Genomic DNA, 21,966 nt, shown 5'->3' with positions numbered 1-21,966 from the left:
CCAAAGTGGGATTAAAAGAGTACTAAAGTGAGATATTTGGCAGTTCTTCTCAAAGCAGTTAAATGATTTCTGTCCCACACTGATTGTCCTAAATAATTCCAAATCACAGAGATTAGAACAGAGGGGTCACTTAGTTGACAGTGACACAGCAACACAACTGTGTCTCTTTAATATATATTGTTTCTATTGCAAATAATCTAGAGCCTGGTAAATCAAGCACTGGGAAGACTGGTACCAGACTTCTATTTTTGTAGTATTATTCATACTGACAGTACATAGAGTAAACAAGTTATGAGTATATTGCCTCAGCCTGGGAATATTGCCATATGGGCCTCACAACTCACTTAGGCAAAACTCCAGTTGACCTCGGTAGGCCTTTATGTTGCAATCCTGTGTAGCATTTTTTGACATTTCACTCGTGTGCGTGTCTGTGTGCGTGTGTATGGGGAAAGGGGGTGGGGAACAACAACCTTAAAGCACTTTTTGATTGTAACTGCTAGTAAGCAGTTAGCCCTCAGGGCACAAAGTATAAATAGAATCCTTCTGACAATACCTGATGAAATAGCACACAAGTTTCAGGAAATACATTTATAACATATGCAAAATATGTATTTAAATAACATTAGGGCTGTGATGCAATCAGACAAAAGCCAGGTTTCAGAGTAGCAGCTGTGTTAGTCTTTATTCGCAAAAAGAAAAGGAGTACTTGTGGCATCTTAATGACAGGTTTCAGAGTAACAGCCGTGTTAGTCTGTATTCGCAAAAAGAGTACTTGTGGCACCTTAGAGACTAATCAATTTATTTGAGCATGAGCTTTCGTGAGCTACAGCTCACTTCATCGGATGGGTAGCTCACGAAAGCTCATGCTCAAATAAATTGGTTAGTCTCTAAGGTGCCACAAGTACTCCTTTTCTTTTTGTGGCACCTTAGGGACTAACAAATTTATTTGAGCATAAGCTTTCGTGAGCTAGTGAGCTGTAGCTCACGAAAGCTTATGCTCAAATAAATTTGTTAGTCTCTAAGGTGCCACAAGCACTCCTTTAGACAAAAGCCAGTAACACAAGTTCCCCCATTGACTCAAGTGGCTGTAAACAGGAAAAAGTCAACAGTGTAAATTTAGGACCATATCAGCCTTCAATTTCCTGGCGTTTGTCCATTATTTTTACAGCCTTGATGGTACAGTGCATCTTTTTTCTATTTCTTTGTTTTTATCGGATCTTTTTAACAAAGAAATATTTAAGTGTATAAGCATATGTATAAAACCAATCTTCCCATTGTTACACGCTCAAAACTACCACATAAGGATGTGACATAAGGAAATCCCATTGAACTAAGGCATTAGGAGTGGTTTTAGTGTACTGCACGTCAGTTCTTCAGTCACAGTTTTCAAGAGCATGCAAGACCTGAATTTCTAGTGTAAAATAACAAGCAGAAAAAAACTCTTAAAAATCCCTGAAACTTTTTAGACCTTTCTTATGTCACACAGAAACAAAAAAAAAGAAACATTTCCCCCCTTTTGCACATCACTTTTTAAAAGTAGACCCAACAAAAGTTAGAGAATATACTGCAGGGACAATCCTATTTGGTCAGAAGGATGGACTAGATGAACTGTCTTTTCTGTATGTGATTTATGATGTCCAACAATGTGGAATAAAGCACATCCACTGGATGTGTTTGTTAAAATAATCATTAAAATAATTAGAATGTGAATTAAAATGCAGTTATTAGGCTTCAGCATAAACACGGGTGGTTTTATTATTTATTTATTTGTATTACAATAGAGGCCAACCCAGGTCATTATACTGGGACGGTGCTACACAAACACATAAGCTTTATCTTGACTAGGATTAAAGGTGTGTTATTAGAAGAGGTTATATAACACCTAGTACTACACATGTTCCAAAACTCCTAGGGTGCAGCCAGACTATGGATTTGGATTTTGTTTGTTTTTACCATGTGATAGTAATGTGGTAAAAAAACACCTGTTTTCCTGGTAAGGACAAGGCTTCAGGCCATGTTTACATTAGCTAGGGTGACAACATAGCAAGTGTAAAAAATCGGGACGGTGGTAGGGGGTAATAGGTGTCTATATAAGAAAAACCCACAAATACTGGAACTATCCCTATAAAATTGGGACATCTGATCACCCTAACATTAGCAACTTTTGCCAATGTAGTAATGTTGGTAGGGGTATGATCTTTTTCTTATGACATTTCTATGCTGGCAAAAGCCCTAGTGTAGATGCAGTTATATTGGCATAAAAGTGCTTTTGCCCATGTGTCTTATTTTGCTCAGGGAACCAGTATAAGCTATTCTGACAAAAGCAATTTTTGCCAGGGCAAGCTGTATGTACACTAAATGGGTTTGCCAGTAGAGGTATACTGACCGTAGTCTTTCATTAATTTGGGTTGCAGATTATACAAGTCACTAATGACAGGTTCTTTAGTCAGATGGCTACTTTAAATTATTAATTATGAGATTGGTAGGTCACAATAGAAACTTGAATTATCCAAATAAATCCAAGTATAATCATTAGGGCTGTCAAGCGATTAAAAAAAATAATCGCAATTAATTGCTCTGTTAATAATAGAATACCATTTATTTAAATATTTTTGGATATTTTCTACGTTTTCAAATATATTATTTCAATTACAATGCAGAATACAAAGTGTACAGTGCTCACTTTATATTTATTTTTAGTACAAATATTTGCATTGTAAAAATGATAAAAGAAATAGAATTTTTCAGTTCACCTCATACAAGAACTGTAGTGCAATCTCTTTATCAGGAAAGTTGAACTTACAAATGTAGAATTATGTACCAAAAAAAAACCCTGCACTCAAAACTAGAACAATGTAAAACTTTAGCGCCTACAAGTCCACTCAGTCCTACTTCTTGTTCAGCCAATTGCTACAGACAATCAAGTTTGGTTACAATTTGCAGGAGATAATGCTGCCCGCTTCTTGTTTACAATGTCACCTGAAAGTGAGAACAGGCATTCACATGGGACTGTTGTAGCCAGCGCCACAAGATATTTGTGTGCCAGATGCGCTAAAGATTCATATGTCCCTTCATGCTTCAAGCACCATTTCAGAGGACACGTCCATGCTGATGACAGGTTCTGCTCAATAACGATCCAAAACAGAGCGGATCGACACATGTTCATTTTCATCATCTGAGTCAGATGCCACCAGCAGAAGGTTGATTTTCTTTTTTGGTGGTTCGGGTTCTGTAGTTTCCTCATCGGAGTGTTGCTCTTTTAAGACTTCTGAAAACATGCTCTACACCTCGTCCCTCTCAGTTTTTGGAATGCACTTCAAATTCTTAAACCTTGTGACAAGTGCTGTACCTATCTTTAGAAATCTCACGTTGGTACCTTCTTTGCATATTGTCAGATCTGCAGTGAAAGTGTTCTTAAATCTAATAACATGTGCTGGGTCATCATCCAAGTCTGCCATAACATGAAATATATGGAAGAATGCAGGTAAAAGAGAACAGGAGACATACAATTCTCCCGCAAGGAGTTCAGTCACAAACTTAATAAACGTATTATTTTTTTAACAAGCATCATCGGCATGGAAGCATGTCCTCTGGAGTGGTGGCCAAAGCATGAAGGCATTTATGAATGTTTAGCACATCTTGCACTTAAATACCTAGCAATGCCGACTACCATAGTGCCATGTGAACACCTATTCTCATTGTCAGGTGATATAAATAAGAAGCAGGCAGTATTATCTCCCGTAAATGTAAACAAACGTGTTTGTCTTAGTGTGTGGCTGAACAAGAAGTAGGCTTGAGTGGACTTGTTTTATTTTTGAGTGCAGGGGTTTTTTTGTACATAATTGTATATTTGTAAGTTCAACTTTCCTAATTAAGAGATTGCACTACAGTACTTGTATGAGGTGAATTGAAAAATACTATTTCTTTTTATGATCATTTTTACACTGCAAATATTTGTAATCAAAAATAAAGTGAGCACTGTACAATTTGTATTCTGTGTTGTAAATTGAAATCAAATATTTGAAAATGTAGAAAAAACATCCAAAATACGTTAGTCCATATTCGCAAAAAGAAAAGGAGTACTTGTGGCACCTTAGAGACTAACCTTAGTCTCTAAGGTGCCACAAGTACTCCTTTTCTTTTCACAATATAACAGAGACTGGTGAAGATAGCAGAAACAGTCAGTGCAGAACATCATAAGTGGGGTGTAATGCTCCCGGCTTCCACTATCTGATCACCCTGATGCACACACCAGAGGTTGGCCATACATCTTTTTTTATACTCCTTTTCCTTGAGCACCCACACATGTAGGAACCATATTTAGATTGTTTTCCAGCCTAAGGTTCATGTAGAGCTATCCAGAAAACCATAACTGGGGTTCTGATTGTTGACACAAGCCATATGCCTCAGTACATTTCCTAATATTTCTAATGCATGAATGCAGTTAACTTTATGACTACACATACTAAAAGTCCCCCTAGTTTTTGTTCTTTTGCGGTTTACTTATTTATTACAAGATCTGTGTTGCAAAAGTCCTTATAACCTAAACCAAACACTCAAGCTAACTTACGTCAACTGTTTATGCTAACTCCTAGGTCTCAGTAGGTCTACTGCTGATAGCAAAGCCTATTTGAAAGAATTCCTTATAGTGTGTGTCCCCTACCTTTATAAAAACTTTTCTTAAGCAGCTTCGTTTATTTTAACATATGAATAAAAATACAGAAACTCCTATACAATGACTTCCAAGATCAGGTCGGGCTTAGTGGTCAACCTGGCAAACCTTTTATAATGTAGACCTGGCCTTAGGGCTCGTCTACACATGGGCCAAGTCTACATTACAAAGTTTTGCCTGCACAACTTATGTCAGTTAGAATATGAAAAAATCATCCCCCTAGCCAACATGCTGGCAAAAAAACCCCATGTAGATGCAGTTTATCCTGCAAAAGAATCTTCATATGGTGTAGCTTACACCATTTAGGGAGGGTATATATAGCTATGGACACTTACTACAGCAACAAACAGGTTCTTCTGTTGATCTAGCACTATCTATACTGGGGCTTAGGTTGTTTTAACTACATCTTTGAGGGTGTGGCTTTTTCACAATCCTGATGAATGTAGCTAGGTCAACCTGTTTCTAGTGTAGACCAGCCCTAATACCACCACCCCGAACAACATCAGCTGTGCTGACAGAAGTACTCTTTGGTTGGAATAATTGGGTTTACACTGGACTGTTTTTTTTTCCAGCATAGCTGTATTGGCTATGGGTATGATTTTTTACACTCTTAGCCAATATAATTATGCTGGCGTAAATTTGTAGTAGAGATCAGGCCTACCCCATGGAGTTATTCAGGAACAGTTGTTCCTAAATCAGGCCACGTGTAACATAGCCCTTAGACAGCACAGACTTTAATAAGTGCTAATGTAGTGAAATCGAAGCTTATGGGGGAGCTGTATGAGATGGTCCCTGCCCCAAAGAGTTTAGACGAATGGGGAAATTCACATCTCTCCAATCTATTGTTTCAGGTTGTCTGCAGACTCAGGAAAAGAGAAGCACAGTGGTTCACATTCCAGAAGTTTTCTTCACAACTGTAAGGCTAAACATTTACAGTATTTATTTTTTACAGAAAATGGTAGGGCCACCAGAAAAATGCCAGCTACAACAGTGATTGGTACTATATGAATACCAAAGATGAATAGATAAAAACAAGTTGGAACAGCTTTTTGCCTTTTTCAGTTAACCTTTGGCTAGGCTTAAGTAAAACTTTTTTTATTATGAGGTACCTGGGGTTTTCAAGGTTTTAGGTCCCCTTGTGCAATACAAGTAATTAAGATTATATTAGGGAGCAACTTTCTTGCCAGTTTTAGTTACAGAAGCACAAAAAGTATGTCACATCTGTCAAACTTTTCCTTTCATATAATTTTAAGCGTATCCAAATTATGGATTAAAATGTGGTTTAAAAAAAATTAACCCACTACACAAATCTTATAAACCAAAGCAGCGTTTTACAGTTGATGTATAGTGCACTTCATAACACGGGATTATAAAAGTGACATGAAAGACTGCTGTACTGGAACAGTGAAAATTTATGAGCTGGGTTCTCCAGTGAGCTCTGCCTGGCTCCGGGGTTTGCCTACACATAGCTTATTGCAGGATCAGGCCTAAATATTAAAGTGACCTCAAAATTGATTGTTCTTTCTGATTCAATAAATGAACATACCTTCTTTGTGCTGGTTTAAGGCCCAGTCTCGCCAAACCTTCCTCATTCAAGTCATCTTTACTCTCACAAGTAGTCCAGTTACCTCCATGTGACGCTCCATGTAAATAAAGATTTACACAAGGTTTTGCCATTATTTTCTTCTCTGCATAATGTCATTTTGGAGATGTAGGGGCTGCTTAGAAACTTCACTCTTTGTGGGATTGTTCTTTTCTGTCTCTTTAGCTTTAGTTAAATTTGTTGCAGAGAACCTGAAACTCAACATTTAGGGTTTGTGTACACATGGAGATATTCAGGAATAGTGTGGTCACTCTTAAGCCATGTCTACACTACAGGCGCTACAGTGATAGAAGTTAGTCCACTTCTCTGAGCAGCGTAGATAGGTCAGTGGACCTAGCTGCACATACATCAGGGGTTAGGTCATCTTAACTTTGGCACTCAGATGTGGGAATTTTTCACAACCCTGAAAGAAGTAGCTAGGTCGATCTAAATTTTAAGTGTAGACCTAGGTTTATTCAGGAACAATAGTGCCTTGTTCCTGTTTAGTTTAATCCACTTTGAATCCAGTAACATGGAGTTAGTCAGGAACAGCTGTTGCACTTCACATTCACACCCTAATTTACCTATGTTAACTTTCAAGTGTAGACAAGCCTTAGGGCCCACCCCCATTCTCCCTGTTAACACTAATGCAACTGAATGGGTGGTAGCACCAATGGGAGTATTTTTCTGATATTACCTAAACAAGGCCATAGAAAGGACAGTACGTATGAATTCTAGGAACTAATTCCTGTTCGCACTGCAGTTAGTGGAAATATAGCCTTTTAATTCAGCAGGACAAGGATTGCAATCTAATACATTTAAAAGCAGTGAATTCTAATATTTGTTTGTTGTAATTTGCTTTTCTCCCTAATTTCTTCCCCCCTTTGGTATAATTTGTGTGATATACTTTGTTAGTAATAATAATGTGATAAATAATAAAATACAGTTCATAAAAGTGTATGGTACTTTAAAAAAATGAAAGAAGTCTGGTAGCTCTTGAGAACATGTCTTTAAAGTACCATGCACTTTTATGAAGCTGTATTTTATTATTTATCACATTATTATTATTTTACTAATTGATTGCTGACTTTTGTCCTCATCCCTGTACAAAGTATAGAAGAGACACATTGCCTTCCTCAAGGATCGAACATTTTTGGTCAGGGGTTTTCAAACTGTGTTTCGGGACTCCAAAGTGGGTTGCTTCGGTCCCCATTCCTGGGGTCGTATAGTAATTTTTGTTGTCAGAAGGGAGTTGCGATGCAATGAAGTTTGAGAACTGTTGGTTGAGGTATATGGCTTGAAAACACAATGCCCCTTATTAAGCAATTAACGAGTATTATGAATTACACGGCATATTGCATGCTAAAACTTAACATTGTCAATTTAATAAGAACCAAATCCTGCTTTCTTTACTTATGTGAATAATTCCATTGAAATCAATAAGATTGCTCACGGGAATAAGATGAACAGAATTTTACCCTGTTATGCTATACACGAAGGCCATGATTCTGTTTACATGCTAGTTTTACCTTGGTATAACTCTACCAGCTTCTTTGAAGTTATTTCTTATTTACATCAGTTATATCAAAATCAGGCCTTTAGATTTATAGTTATATTCTCACAGTTGCACTTTCCTTTTTTACCGCTGATGTAAATCCCAATTCTGCCACACTTTCTTATGCTGAGTAGCCTGAATTTACTGTACAATTAGTCCCAATATGAGTAAATGTAGCAGGATTAGGCCCTCAATATAAGAACATAAGAATAACCATACTGATTCAGACCAATGGTCCTTTTAGCCCAGTATCCTGTCATCTGACATTGGCTGGTGCGAGATCCTTCAAGTGAATTTAGCAAGTGATCCATCTCTGTCATCCAGTCCCAGTTTCTGGCCGTCAGAGATTTAAGGACACTCAGACCACAGAGTTGCATCCCTGACTATCTTGGCTAATAGCCTGTGATGGACTTATCCTTCATGGACTTATCTAATTTTTTTTAACCTAGTTATCCTTTTAACCTTCACAACATTCCACAAGTTGACTGTGTGATGTGTGTAGAAGTACTTCCTTTTTGTTTGTTGTAAACCTGCTGTCTATTAATTTCATCAGGTGACCCCTGATTCTTGTGTTATGTGAGGGAGTAAATAACATTTCCTTACTCACTTTCTGCACACTAGTCATGATTTTATAGACTTCTATCACGTTCCCCCCTTTAGTCATCTCTTTTCTAAGATGAACACTGTCTTTTTAATCTCGCCTTATCTGAAAACTCTTCCATTATTCCTAATCATTTTTGTTGCCCTTCTCTGTAATTTTTACAATTCTAATATATCTTTTTTGAGATAGGGCAACCAGAACCGCATGCAGTATTCCAGGTGTAGGCATACAATAGATTTATATAATGGCATTATGGTATTTTCTATCTTATTATCTATCCCTTTCCTAATACTCTCTTAGCTTTTTAGACTGCTGCTGCACTTTAAGCAGATTTTTTAAGAGGACTATCCACAGTGATTCCAAGATTTTTCTTGACTGCTAGCAGCTATTTAGACCCCATCATTTTGTAAGTACAGTTGGGATTATGTTTTCCAATTCACAAGAGTTTATCAACATTCAATTTCATCTGACATTTGGTTACCCATTGGTAGTTGTAGCCATGTCGGTGCCAGGATATTAGAGAGACAAGATGAGTGAGGTAATATCTTCTATTGGATCAATTTCTGTTGGTGAGAGACAAGCTTTCAAGCCACACAGAGCTCTTCTTGAGGTCTGGGAAAGATATGTCGAGTGTCCAAACTAAACTAAATGGGAAAAGATTGTTTAGCATAAGTAGTTAGCACATATTGTAAGGGACCATTGAAGGTACAGTGGCCAGTTAAAACTTCTGCAGTCATAGGACAAAATGAGGGGATTACTGGGTTACAGATTGTTGTAATAAGGCTACGTTTTAGTCACAGGTATTTTTAGTAAAAGTCACGGACAGGTCACAGGCAGTAAACAAAAATTCACTGCCCGTGACCTGTCCATGACTTGTACTAAAAATACCCGTGACTAAAACTGGGGGAGAGTGGCCTGAGTGCTGGAGTGGGGCAGACAGCGGCACACAGCCTGGGACCCCCGCTAGTGCTGCAGGGGGTGGGAGGGTTACGAGTTGCCTCCGCCCAGCGTGCTGGTTTTGTGGCTCCCGTTGGCCAGGAACCGTGGCCAGTGGGAGTTGCGGAGGTGGTGCCTGCAGGCAGAGTCAGGGTGCAAAGCTTCCTGGCCACGCCTCCGCGTAGCAGCTGAGCGATGGGGATGTTGCCGCTTCCAGGGAACCCCCCAGGTAAGCACTGCCCAGAGCCTGGCTCACCCTGTCCTGTGCCCCTGCCCCCTCCCACACCCAAACTCTGCTGCTGGTGGGCAGGGGCGGGGGCGGGGGGAGGTACAGTGGCCCAAGACTGCCTGAGCACCAGCTGGTACGGCTGGCGCAGGGGCTGCCTGAGCTGCCCTGAGCCAGGTGCATCGGCCACTGCAGAGGTCATGGAAAGTCATGGAATCCGTGACCTCCGTGACAAACTTGAAGCCTTAGCCATAAATCCAGTGTCCAGTTACCCAGTCATCCAGTTTTTTGAGATCCCTTTGTAACTCTTCGCAGTCAGCTTTGGATTTAATTATCTTTAGTAATTTTGAATTGTTTGCAAACTTTGCTACCACAATGTTTACCCCCTTGTCCAGATCATTTATGAATATCTCGAAAATCACTGGTCCCAGTACAGATCTTTGGGGGACCCCGCTTTTTGCCTTTCTCCACTGTGAAAACTGACATTTATGCCGACCCTTTATTACCTATCTTTTAACCTATTACTATTACATGAGGAGTTTCCCTCTTATTCCATAACTGCTTACTTTGCTTAAGAGCCTTTGGTAAGGGATCTTGTCAAAGGCTTTCTGAAAGTTCAGGATTATCAATGAACTGGATTATCCTTGTTTACATGTTTGTTGACACCCTCAAAGAATCCTAGTATATTGGTGGGCCATGATTTCCCTTTACAAACGTCATATTGACTCTTCCTCAACAAATCACATTCCTCTATGCATCTGATAATTCTGTTCTTTATTATAGTTTCAACCAGTTTGCGTGCTACTGAAGTTAGGCTTATTGGACTGTAATTGCCAGGATTGCCTCTGGAGCCTTTTTTTAAAAATCAGTGTTACATTAGCTATCTGCCCGTCAACTGGTACAGATGCTGATTTAAGCAATAGGTTACATACCACAGTTAGTAGTTCTGCAATTTCATATTTTAGTTCCTTAGAAAACAGTATAACTGGTGAGTTTAATTTTCATCTGGCCCAGGAGATGTCATTACTGGGTAAAACGTGCAAAATAAATTGGATAGACTATAGAGATACAGATTAGAATATCAAGTGACACAATATTAACTGCGTGCTTTAGCAGGCTTTATTGAAAATGTTACATTGAATTCAACAGTATTCTTTAGGCAATAAATTGACATGTAATCCATGTGTTAATCCAAATTAAGGATAATTATTTTGTAGCCTTGATATGACTTTATCAAAAGTATTTTCTACCTTGTAAATAATTTCTAAAGGTTTTCATTAAATTCTGTCTGAAATAGATTTGAGCCCTATGTAAAAGCAACAGTATGACATGTTTGGTATATTTATAGTGTTCCTTTTTAAAATTGTCTGAGTGAGGAAACTGTACTACAGAATACAGTCAAGAATAGTATCTTCTAAAAAGGCTTTATAAAAAGCCTGTTTAAAAAAAAGTATGGTTCATTTTGTTCTATATTAAGAGATGGTGTAGCCAGACTTTGGTCCAGTAATATGCAGCTCTGAAGATACTGAGCAGTCAGGAAATAAAATTAGTGTTAGAAACAGCATTTACTGTCTCTGTACTGTCTCTGGGGAATGAGAGGAAATTAACATAATCTCTTAGAATCCTTTTTTTTTTTTTTAAAAGAACCTTTTGCACAAGTTTTAAAATAATTTGAGACACATCTTCCTGGAAGTTTAAAAATAAATCCATGCACTTAGAAGTATGGAAGTTAGTGCAGGAGTGCTTCCCAGTGGGGCGTGGGGTTTTTTGTTTTGTTTTGTTTGTTTTTTGGGTTTTTTTGGTAGGGCTTTAGTCCAGTTGGTTTTAAAAATCGGGAATCAAAAGATATACCAACTGAGCTATGCTCATCATATATACTTTCACCATGTCTAGGCAAATTAATCGTATTATGTTCACAGGCTACCTTAATTCATATCCTAACCTTTGAGTGTTTGACTTTGCAATCTTAATAATGTTCTTTCAACATAATTTGCGTTTGAGTGAGAGAGCTGTATATATTGATGATGATACAATGCTTTCGACTATAGTCTTTGCTTATAAATTTTAGATAGGAGTTAACTAAGGTCAGAAAACAGAAATTCTCCTTTAACTCACTAGGTAGCCCCCACTTCTTACTTCCAGATGCAAAGACTCCTTATTCATTTGCTTGCATAATGGATTTCTCACAAATATACATAATTATTATTTGATACTTATTCACGTGGTTGCCTTTTTTCTGCGGTATCTACATTATGCTTCAACATGAATTTTAAGTATTTTTTCCAAAATGCACATTAGCAACCTGTATTAATTTTTAATTTCACCTTAGCATATTGATTAACTGATTGTTTTGCTGATAAGAAAGAAGAGCTAAGACATTTGCTTTTGCTGATCAAGAATGGTCACTTGGAAAACAAAATCATTAAACTCCATAGATTGCATTGTGGTACTGATGTATACTGAAGATGGAGATGTGATTTGTCGCCTCCCTCTGCAATTTTTCTAGTTTAAAATTTTCAGTCTTCTTTAATATTACTTTTATTAGCAGTATTACAGGAGCACCTGGAGGCCCTGAGATCAGAGTTACATTTTGCTAGGGGCTGTGTAAACACATAGTAAGAAGTAGTTTAAAAATCTGTATAGCAAAATCCGGAGGTCTTTACTCGGGCAAACTCCTGCTGATATCAACCGAGAGATTTGCTTGAGTAAGGAATTTAGGATTTAGCCTCTTGACATTTTTAAGCTTGATATAAGGGTGATACTTCAAGTAAACAAAGGCTAGGGTATTCATAATTATGGTTCCCACAGCAGCCTTAACTCTGTTCTTTGCGTGTATGCATGACAGTAGGATATATTTCACTGCATTGCATGATGTCACATATCATTTGTCAAATAACAACTTTTGACCTTTACTAGAGTAGTGTAAGTTACACTGATTTTAGACTGATCAGGCTATTTGTTTTGTATTATGTAAGTTTCATAAATTTCATAATTCTTTCATGGCATTAACTGTCAGAATTGATTGGTTGGGTACTAAAATGTTTTAATTCTTCTAGCCATAGCACCGTAAAGAAGACACTCAGAAATCTTTTCTCAATGATTCTATAGTCAACGGATGTAACAATGGTACTAATACTGGGCCGCAGACTGAATAGAGAGGATAGCGGGGTCCGTGATTCCCCTGCAACCAAACGTAAAGTTTTTGAAATGGACCCAAAGTCCTTATCAAGTCATGAGTTTTTTGACTTCTCTTCAGGATCATCCCATGCTGAAAGCATACTCCAGATTTTCAATGAGTTTAGAGACAGCCGCTTGTTCACAGATGTAATTATCTGTGTGGAAGGAAGAGAGTTTCCCTGCCATCGAGCTGTTCTCTCAGCCTGCAGTAGCTACTTCAGAGCTATGTTTTGCAATGATCACAGAGAAAGCAGAGAAATGTTGGTGGAGATCAATGGCATTTTTGCTGAAGCTATGGATTGCTTTTTACAGTACGTGTACACTGGCAAGGTGAAAATCACGACAGAAAATGTGCAATATATCTTTGAAACATCAAGTCTCTTTCAAATTAGTGTTCTGCGTGATGCTTGTGCCAAGTTCCTGGAAGAGCAGCTGGATCCTTGTAACTGCCTGGGAATCCAGCGTTTTGCTGATACACACTCACTAAAGACACTCTTCACCAAATGCAGAAATTTTGCACTGCAGACATTTGAGGATGTTTCTCAGCATGAAGAATTTCTCGAGCTTGGGAAAGATGAGCTTATTGATTATATTTGTAGTGATGAGTTGGTGATTAGTAAAGAAGAGATGGTTTTTGAAGCAGTTATGCGCTGGGTTTACCGTGCTGTTGATCTGAGAAGGCCAGTGTTACAGGAACTTCTGACGCATGTGAGACTCCCTTTATTACATCCTAACTATTTTGTACAGACAGTGGAAGTGGAACAGCTGATTCAGAATTCTCCAGAGTGTTATCAGCTGCTGCATGAAGCAAGAAGATACCACATACTTGGAAATGAAATGATGTCCCCAAGAACTAGACCACGCAGGTGAGAGGTTTTTTTTACTGTTTTTCTGATATGCCCTAGAAGAACATTATGTTTGTATGCAGATTTTTTTACCTGTTTGTCTAGTGGATATGAACTGTAACCAAGACTGCAGCATAGAGAAGAAAAATTTGAAAGTGTCTTTTATTTTGTGTTACTGAGTTCTGCATTTTTACTGCCTTATCCACACAAAAGCCTGGTCACCTCACATTCTTAACTTTAAGTAGGCCATTGAGTAATCTTATTCACACATATATGTAACTTTACTGATGAGTAGTCCCCTAGAATTCAGTAGGAGGGACTTTTACATCAGTAAGTTACTCACAGGTGTAGATGTTGGCAGGATGAGATCCTAAGCCCTTTCCACTAGTTGCCCAGTTAAGCCACTTGCAGCAGCTTTCATTCCAGCTCATTACAATGCAGCCATTAATCCACTACATTTCATAATTATTTCATTTTTACAGTGTAAAATAATAATGTATTGTACACTTATCAAGGAGCTGGGTGGCATTTTTCAGTCAGGGCAACAGCGACTGCTTTGAAAATCCCATTGTTACACCACAAAACACTTTACAGGTTTAATAAAACACTTTACAGGATTAGTAATACAGTTCTAGAATTATATAACAGATTTAGAGATGAAATAACAAAACAAATATATATATTTACAGAATTACATAGTAGCTACAGAAAATATTTTAAGTTTAAATATTGTAACCTGTTTTTTTTAAATTCGAAAACATTACTTCTTACTATCCCATAATAAAACTGGAAATTGCTGCTGTAAGCTACAGGAGGAAATGAGAAAAAATGCCAATGGTGGTATTTTGGGAACTGTTGGTTATGGAGATTTCTTTTGGATTCTGCCATATACCTTCCCAGGTAATTGCTAAAAACATTACATTCTTGAAAGAATGGTAAAGAAGGAAAACTAAAATGTTTAAGCCTGGAAATTCTGCCAAACATAACATAGGTACTTGAGAAGGTTAGTTGGCTACCTGTAATGCTGCATTGGAGAACTGAAAAAGGAGACACCCACCTCCACTCCACTACTTATGTTTAACAGAGACATTTTCTGAGCAGGGTTTTTGTTACTAAATTTAAGACGAAAATAAACACTGAATCATGAATGCAGCAACAAGAGGAGTAATTTATAAAGAGAGAAGCTGTCTGGTCTCCCAGCAATGATTTTTCTCTGTATCTATTATTAAATTCAAGAGATAGTTCCTTGTCAAGGGATAGTTCCTTGTCATTTGATTCTGTTGCAAAAATGGATAAAGTTTTGTAAAAGTTACCAGATTCCTCCCAGCCTCCTCCATGCTTTCCCCTTCTATTTCTTTTAAAATGGGGTTTTGGTAGCTCCTTTCCCCATTCCCTCCGTATGTTCCATGTATTGCTGCCTCTTCTTTCTCCTGCTTTGCTTTTATGTAAACTTTGTTAGTGAGGAAAAAGCATAGAACCGACTGAAAGTTTTATATACCAGAATTAATGTTTCTACTCAAACTTTTCTGGCGAACTTTTCTGGGGATTGTGTGTGCATATGTATCAGTATGTTTCTATACTTAAACTGGTTTCTGACTAGCTGTTCAAAAACTGTGGGATTCTGGTCTGAGTTCTTTTGAAGCAAGAAAAATTTGAAAAATTGTCTGATGTCACTGCACGTTTAAAACTTGGTGTCATAAATGTAAAGGGAAGGGTAGCCACCTTTCTGCATACAGTGCTATAAAATCCCTCCTGGCCAGAGGCAACCTCCTGTTACCTATAAAGGCGTAAGAAGCTCAGCTAATCTGGTTGGCACCTGACCCAAAGGACCAATAAGGGAACAAGATACTTTTAAATCTTGGGGCGAGAGGCTTTTGCTTGTGCTCTTTGTTTAGTGTTTGTTCTCTCTTGGGACTGAGGGAGGTCAGACAGAAATCCATCTTCTCCAACCCATCCTAATCCAAGTATCCAATATTGCAACCAGCATAGGTAAGCCAGGCAAGGCAGATTAGTTTATCTTTTGTTTTATGTGAATTTTCCCTGTGTTAAGAGGGAGGTTTTTTCCTGTTTTCTGTAACTTTATAAGGTTTTGCCCAGAGGGGGATCCTCTATGTTTTGAATCTGAATACCCTGTAAAGTATTTTCCATCCTAATTTTACAGAGGTGATTCTTTTACCTTTTCTTTAATTAAAATTATTCTTTTAAGAACCTGATTGATTTTTCATTGTTCTTAAGATCCAAGGGTTTGGGTCTGTGTTCACGTGTACAAATTGGTGAGGATTATTATCAAGCCTTCCCCAGGAAAGGGGGTGTAGGGCTGTCTCCAGGTGGTCTCTTTCCCTGTTCTTTGTTTAAAACGCTTGGTGGTGGCAGCATACTGTTCAAGGCCAAGGCAAAGTTTGTACCTTGGGGAAGTTTTTAACCTAAGCTCTTAAGAATAAGCTTAGGGGGGTCTTTCATGCAGGTCCCCACATCTGTACCTCGAGTTCAGAGTGGGGAAGGAACCCTGACATGGTGGCAGAGCGGTGGGATCATTTTGAACTAGAGATCATTTTGAACCAAAAGCACAGACCTGAAGAGGTTGGTTTTTTACGCTGAGAGCAGCTAGAGGGTTTTCTGTCTATTTGCCTGGAGACAGAGGTGTTAGTTTTTTTACAAAGGGATTTTTCTTTTTGAGCTGGAGTTTTCTCTACCTAAAGGCAGGGTAGTTAACCACCTGCAGGGAAATTCACAAGTTTGTTTTTTTTTTTTTCCTAACTCTCGGGTATAGCTAGAGTTAAGTACAGAAAACAGGAATAAACCTCCCTCTTAACACAGGGAAAATTAACATAAAACAAAAGATAAACTAATCTGCCTTGCCTGGCTTACCTATACTGGTTGCAATATTGGAGACTTGGATTAGGATGGGTTGGAGAAGATGGATTTCTGTCTGGCCTCTCTCAGTCCCAAGAGAGAACAAACACTAAACAAAGAGGACAAACAAAAGCCCTTCCCCGCCCAAGATTTGAAAGTATCTTGTTCCCTTATTGGTCCTTTGGGTCAGGTGCCAGCCAGGTTAGCTGAGCTTCTTAAGCCTTTACAGGTAACAGGAGGTTGCCTCTGGCCAGGAGGGATTTTATAGCACTGTATACAGAAAGGTGGTTACCCTTCCCTTTATGTTTGTGACACTTGGGTTGACAGCTGTTGATCCTCCCTTCTTGTCCCTTATGCCCCCTAAGCCAGGGGTGGTCAATTTTTTTTTGTCAAGGCCCAAATTTCTTGGTCAAGGTATAGTGAAGGTCCAGACTCCAGGGAAGAAAAATAATAAAAATAACTACAATAATGATAATAATAAGTAAATAAAGATTTTGGATTCTGTTCAAAAGTGTCTGATTGTCAGGATTTGGCCTGCGGTTGGCCTATTGACTACTCCTGCCCTAAGATTTCTTTGTAGAACAAAGTGGGGATGTGGGAGCCAGATAACTGAATACAGTTGCACTGACATCTTGAGGTTGTCTCTCATATTTCCATTAAGCTTCTCAGTGACATCTAGTGGTTATGTTGCAGGGGTGGGCAAACTACGGCCCTCAGGCTGCTTCCGGCCCGTCAGATGTTCTTATCTGGGGCTCAGGCTCCCGCCAGGGAGCATGGTCATGGACTTGGCCCACTCTGGCACTCCAACCGAGGGTTGGGGGCATGCCCCGTTCCACCCACCCAGCGCTCCCCAGCCCTTGACTCACAATTCCCTTGATGAGCACCATCTTCCAACACGCAGAGCCACACTGTGCAGGTGTGACTTCACTATGCTGTTTCCGGTATCAGAAGCCCGCCCCTACACGGCAGCCCCCCCAATGCAGCAGAACGCCCAATCCCCTCCCGGTCTTCAGCAGCCCTACCCATCTCAGCTAGGGTGCCTCCACCCATGGCAAGGCCTGGTATGGCCGCCTTGGTGCCGCTGCTGGCAGGGCCCCTAGGAATCTCTGGTACGACACCACATAAGTCCCTCCTCCCCCCACCTCGGTAACATCCCTTATAGAGCCCTCCCCCACGTTACACCCCATAGAGTCCCCCTCCCCCACTAGACATTCATAGCCCACCGTACAATTTCCATACCCAGATGTGGTCCTCAGGCCAAAGAAGTTTGTCCACCCCTGTTCTAGTGGGTGGACTCCTGTGTATTCAAAACAAAATATGAATTGCATACCATAAGCTTTGAATATCTTTAGACTGTCTTACAGTTGTTGCTTATTTCAGTTCACAGACCCACTAGACCTGTCTAATAAAAATATATCCAGATGTACTTTTAATTGGTTATTATCATATTATCCATTTCAACCAGTTCTTCTCAACTACTTTTCTTTTTAAAAGTAAGAATTCAGTAATTTTTTGCTCTTAAGTGAATTACTTTGTATTTAACTACTGCACTGCTGGCTATTATTTTTTATGCAGCACCCAAATATGGCGGATGCTTTAACAGACAAAATTCCTGATTTTTCAAAATCCCTCAGAATTTCTGTCTGTGGAAATTTTTAATTTTTTTTTTAACAGATTTTCTTTGAACTGATTAAAGGACTGCTACCCAGGCAGCCATTTGTTGGTCTATATTGTTTAATTCAGCTTCTTCAAATAATGTCATGAGAGCTGTATAGTTTCCTGTGTGAAGTACATCAGAAATCTGATTTTTAATTTCTTCTGTGAAAGCACTGGATTTAATTCTTTCCTGGGTATCGGCTGGTGAATCTTGCCCATATGCTCAGGGTTTAGCTGATCGCCATATTTGGGGTCGGGACGGAATTTTACTCCAGGGCAGATTCGAGGAGGCCCTGGAGTTTTTTCGCCTTCCTCTGTAGCATGGGGCACGGGGTCACTTGCTGGAGGATTCTCTGCTCCTTGAAGTCTTTAAACCACGATTTGAGGACTTCAGTAGCTCAGACATAGGTGAGAGGTTTTTCGCAGGAGTGGGTGGGTGAGATTCCGTGGCCTGCGTTGTGCAGGAGGTCGGACTAGATGATCATAATGGTCCCTTCTGACCTTTAGTATCTATGAATGTTACTTTAGTAATGTGGTTCTCCATTTTTTCTATTTTGGGGACCACGTAATGACAGAGATCTCATGGACCATCTTCCATGCCATCTCCTGGGCCCACCGTTCTTGCTTCTCACAGTATTTCATTTTCTAGACTGCCAGAAGGAATCTTTGGACTACTGCTGGTCCATAGGCCACAGTTTGAGAACCACAGCTCTAATTACCTCCATTTGCATTTTGTTTCAATAGTTAACTGTTACTATTAACAGCCTATGCCTAATTGTATTTTGTGCCTGCCTCTTTATTTTTGAATGTGATCCCTATTATCTTTATTCACAGCACACTGTCCTACTTGCAAAAAATTCTAAGGTCTGGTCTACACTAGAAAATTAAGTTGTCTTAAGTACGTAGCTCGGGGTGGATTTGGGTGTGAAAAATCCACCCCTCTGTGTAGTGTGGTTAAGCTGACCTAACACCTAGTGTAGACAGTACTGTGTCAATGGATAAATTCTTCTGTCGACCTAGCTACTGCCTCCTGGGACTTGTCTGCATTTGAAATGCTACAGCAGCACAGCAGCAGCACTTCAGTGTTGAGACTGAATATGCCAACAGGAGGCATTGTCCTTTTGTTGTAGGTAATCCACCTCTCTGAGAGGTGGTAGCTCGGTCAACGGAAGAAATCTTTCATTGACGTAGCTTAGAGCTGTCTACACAGACGCCTGGTCTGCACTAGATAATTAAGTTGGCAGGGGTGTGGATTTTTCATACCCCTAAATGACGTACTTATGTTAACCTAATTTTCTTGTGTAGATCAGACCCTAATCTCCACATGTGTGACCATCCAGAGGTGTGGTTTGTTTATTTTTAACTCCAGTTCTGGATTTAAAATATTTTAGTAAATCAGAGCAAAACTATGCATCACCACTCTCAGGCAATATTTTCGATCCACGGATATTGGCTCATTTATTTCTTAATTTAAAAAAGATTTGCAATCCTGTATAAGGATGCGAGTTGTCATGGAAGTCACTGATTCCATGACCTCTGTGACTTCTGCAGTGGCTGGTGCGCTTAGCCCCGGGCAACTCAGGCAGCCCCTGCATTGATGTAATTACATGGGTGCAAATTTCCCTAAACTAGAGAAGCTTAAATGGAGAGAGGTTTTTATAAGTGGCTCATGAGCAAAAGTGAATTTGAGGGAGGGACTAATGATTTGGTAGGCTCATATATAGTAGCTGGTTGGTCCGTTCTATCCATTCATATATGGAATGAGATATTGTAGTGAGGTATGTTTATTTTATATTATAACTATAGAAATATAATCTGCAGGTACCAGGTTTTCTTAAGAATTTGACTGGAAAGTGAGCAGGAATATGGAGAAGAGTTAATGTCTAAGCTTCTTTAACTCTGCATTTCCATATTTTCAAATGTTTGGATTTGATATTGGATTTTATTTTGTTTTTTGGATAAGTGTAACATTAACTTTGAATTTGCTGGCTTTGGTACTTGGTTTTATTATTTCAACCTTCTTTAAAGTTTCCCTCCATTACCACACCCACTTTCACATTACTGATACGTATTTGCAACCATACATCCTGTCTAATAACGTTTTTATCTGATCCATAAGTTCAAAACTTTTTTAAAAAGAAATTTTCTGTAACACTTGGAAGATATTTAGTTCTAAATTTGTGAAATATTAATGTTGTGTAAACTGTCATAGGAGTCTTTGTGATATTTGTAATCTTGCAGAAGACTGTTTTCAATATGATGGATTTTATATGAAACTTCCAAAACTGCATATATAAATTTCTCACACATGGCTTCAGCTTTACCTCTGATATTTCTGCATTTTCAGTCAGAGGAGGAAAACAATCTTCAAGTTTAAGGGCTTTCTTTTTTAAAAATTGATTTTTTCATGGAACAATCATACAATATAACTCCACCATTTATTTAAAAAAAAAAAAAAAAGGTTACTTATTGGCATGGTTACCTGGCACACAGTGGGACGGCTGGAAATACAGTGAAAACGCTTAACCATTTTGTAAGGAAATAATTATTGCTGTAGAAGTCAGTATCACATTAAATAATAGATTTTCAGATTTTAAAACTGTATGACCTTGGTTTTTCAAGCTGATATTGTTCGCTACATATGCTTTAATAAACATCTATTTTGTCTTTCTGTTTTCATTCTTTTAGATCAACTGGTTATTCTGAGGTGATAGTCATTGTCGGAGGCTGTGAACGAGTTGGGGGGTTTAATCTGCCATACACTGAATGCTACGATCCTGTGACAGGAGAATGGAAGTCACTGGCTAAGCTCCCAGAATTTACCAAGTCTGAATATGCAGTGTGTGCTTTACGGAACGATATTCTTGTTTCAGGTAAATAATTCCAGGAAGCTTAGTATCGTGATGACAGCAGGAACGTCCTTGGATAGTTTACAGTTCTTTAGGAGATCGTTGTGCTTTGAATTTCCAGAAGCTGCTGAAATGAAAATTTCACGAATTTCACCCCCTCTAGCTTATCTGTTGCTTACCAAATCATCTCCCTCCGTATGTCTTGAGCATAAACCCTGTGCCTATATTTGGTAGCCACAGATATTTTTCTCTTATTGTTTTGTTTTTAATCATTAATCATTACAGCCACGGCTGAAGTTTCATCAAGGAGATCTGGGGATATAATATTGATATGAGTGGAGCTTAGAGCTAAATGACTATATGAACTGACACACAATCCAATATGTTCTCGTCCATACCAGTTAAGTATGCAGTTTTTAAATATTAGTGCTCAGATTCTGCAGTGAAAACAGATCAAACCTTTTTTCAGCATAGAAATGCAGAGTAGAGGCAAATACCTCACCCTTCTTAAATACTGACCTGGAGATGCTGAGCACCTGCATCTCCCAGTGAAGTCAGTGGCAGTTGTAGATGCTCAGCACCTCTGAAGTTCAGACAAAAAAATAGTTATTTGGGTCCATGTCTGTCATCTGGACCAATGGTGACAGACTTAACTGGATACTAACTCCTGTCCTGGAACTATCTATTTCCCCCATTACAGACAGTGAAACTGAGAGGGGGACATATGCATGAACCCTGTAGAGGAAAACAGCCAGTATTATGTACATGCCTCATAGCATATACATCTTAAAGATTTCCTTTCCAGTGGTTCATCCATGCAGTGGTGCTCAAAGAAGTCTAAAGAGTGTGGAGAAAGTCATTGAAATATTACCCAACATTAAAAAATCTGTTTGTGTGATGTCTTATCACAAAAAAATGCATGTATTTTGCTCAGCATATTATTTTGAAAGGTTTGCACAATGGGATGTATTTCTCATGTATTTTCATGTTTGAAAATATTTATTAATATTAACA

At 38.8% G+C, this 21,966-nt stretch overlaps 1 protein-coding gene across 2 annotated transcripts in view; it reads left to right on the top strand.

The window, feature by feature from the left end:
* Nucleotides 1-21,966, top strand: part of KLHL24 (kelch like family member 24) — a 43,324-nt gene that overhangs the window by 1,924 nt on the left and 19,434 nt on the right. Inside the window, exons 2-4 of one of the 2 annotated variants that reach the window (XM_077825778.1) lie at nucleotides 5,524-5,588; nucleotides 12,629-13,615; nucleotides 20,792-20,976. In XM_077825778.1, coding sequence (XP_077681904.1) covers nucleotides 12,696-13,615; nucleotides 20,792-20,976 — 1,105 coding nt within the window. In that variant the 5' untranslated portion in view covers nucleotides 5,524-5,588; nucleotides 12,629-12,695. The remainder of the gene's footprint in view (nucleotides 1-5,523; nucleotides 5,589-12,628; nucleotides 13,616-20,791; nucleotides 20,977-21,966) is intronic. The other variant, XM_077825779.1, reaches the window with a different exon arrangement.

The sequence above is a fragment of the Eretmochelys imbricata genome, chromosome 9 (assembly GCF_965152235.1).
Source record: "Eretmochelys imbricata isolate rEreImb1 chromosome 9, rEreImb1.hap1, whole genome shotgun sequence".
Taxonomy (NCBI): Eukaryota; Metazoa; Chordata; order Testudines; family Cheloniidae; genus Eretmochelys; species Eretmochelys imbricata.
This window is presented reverse-complemented; position numbering and strand designations above follow the sequence as displayed.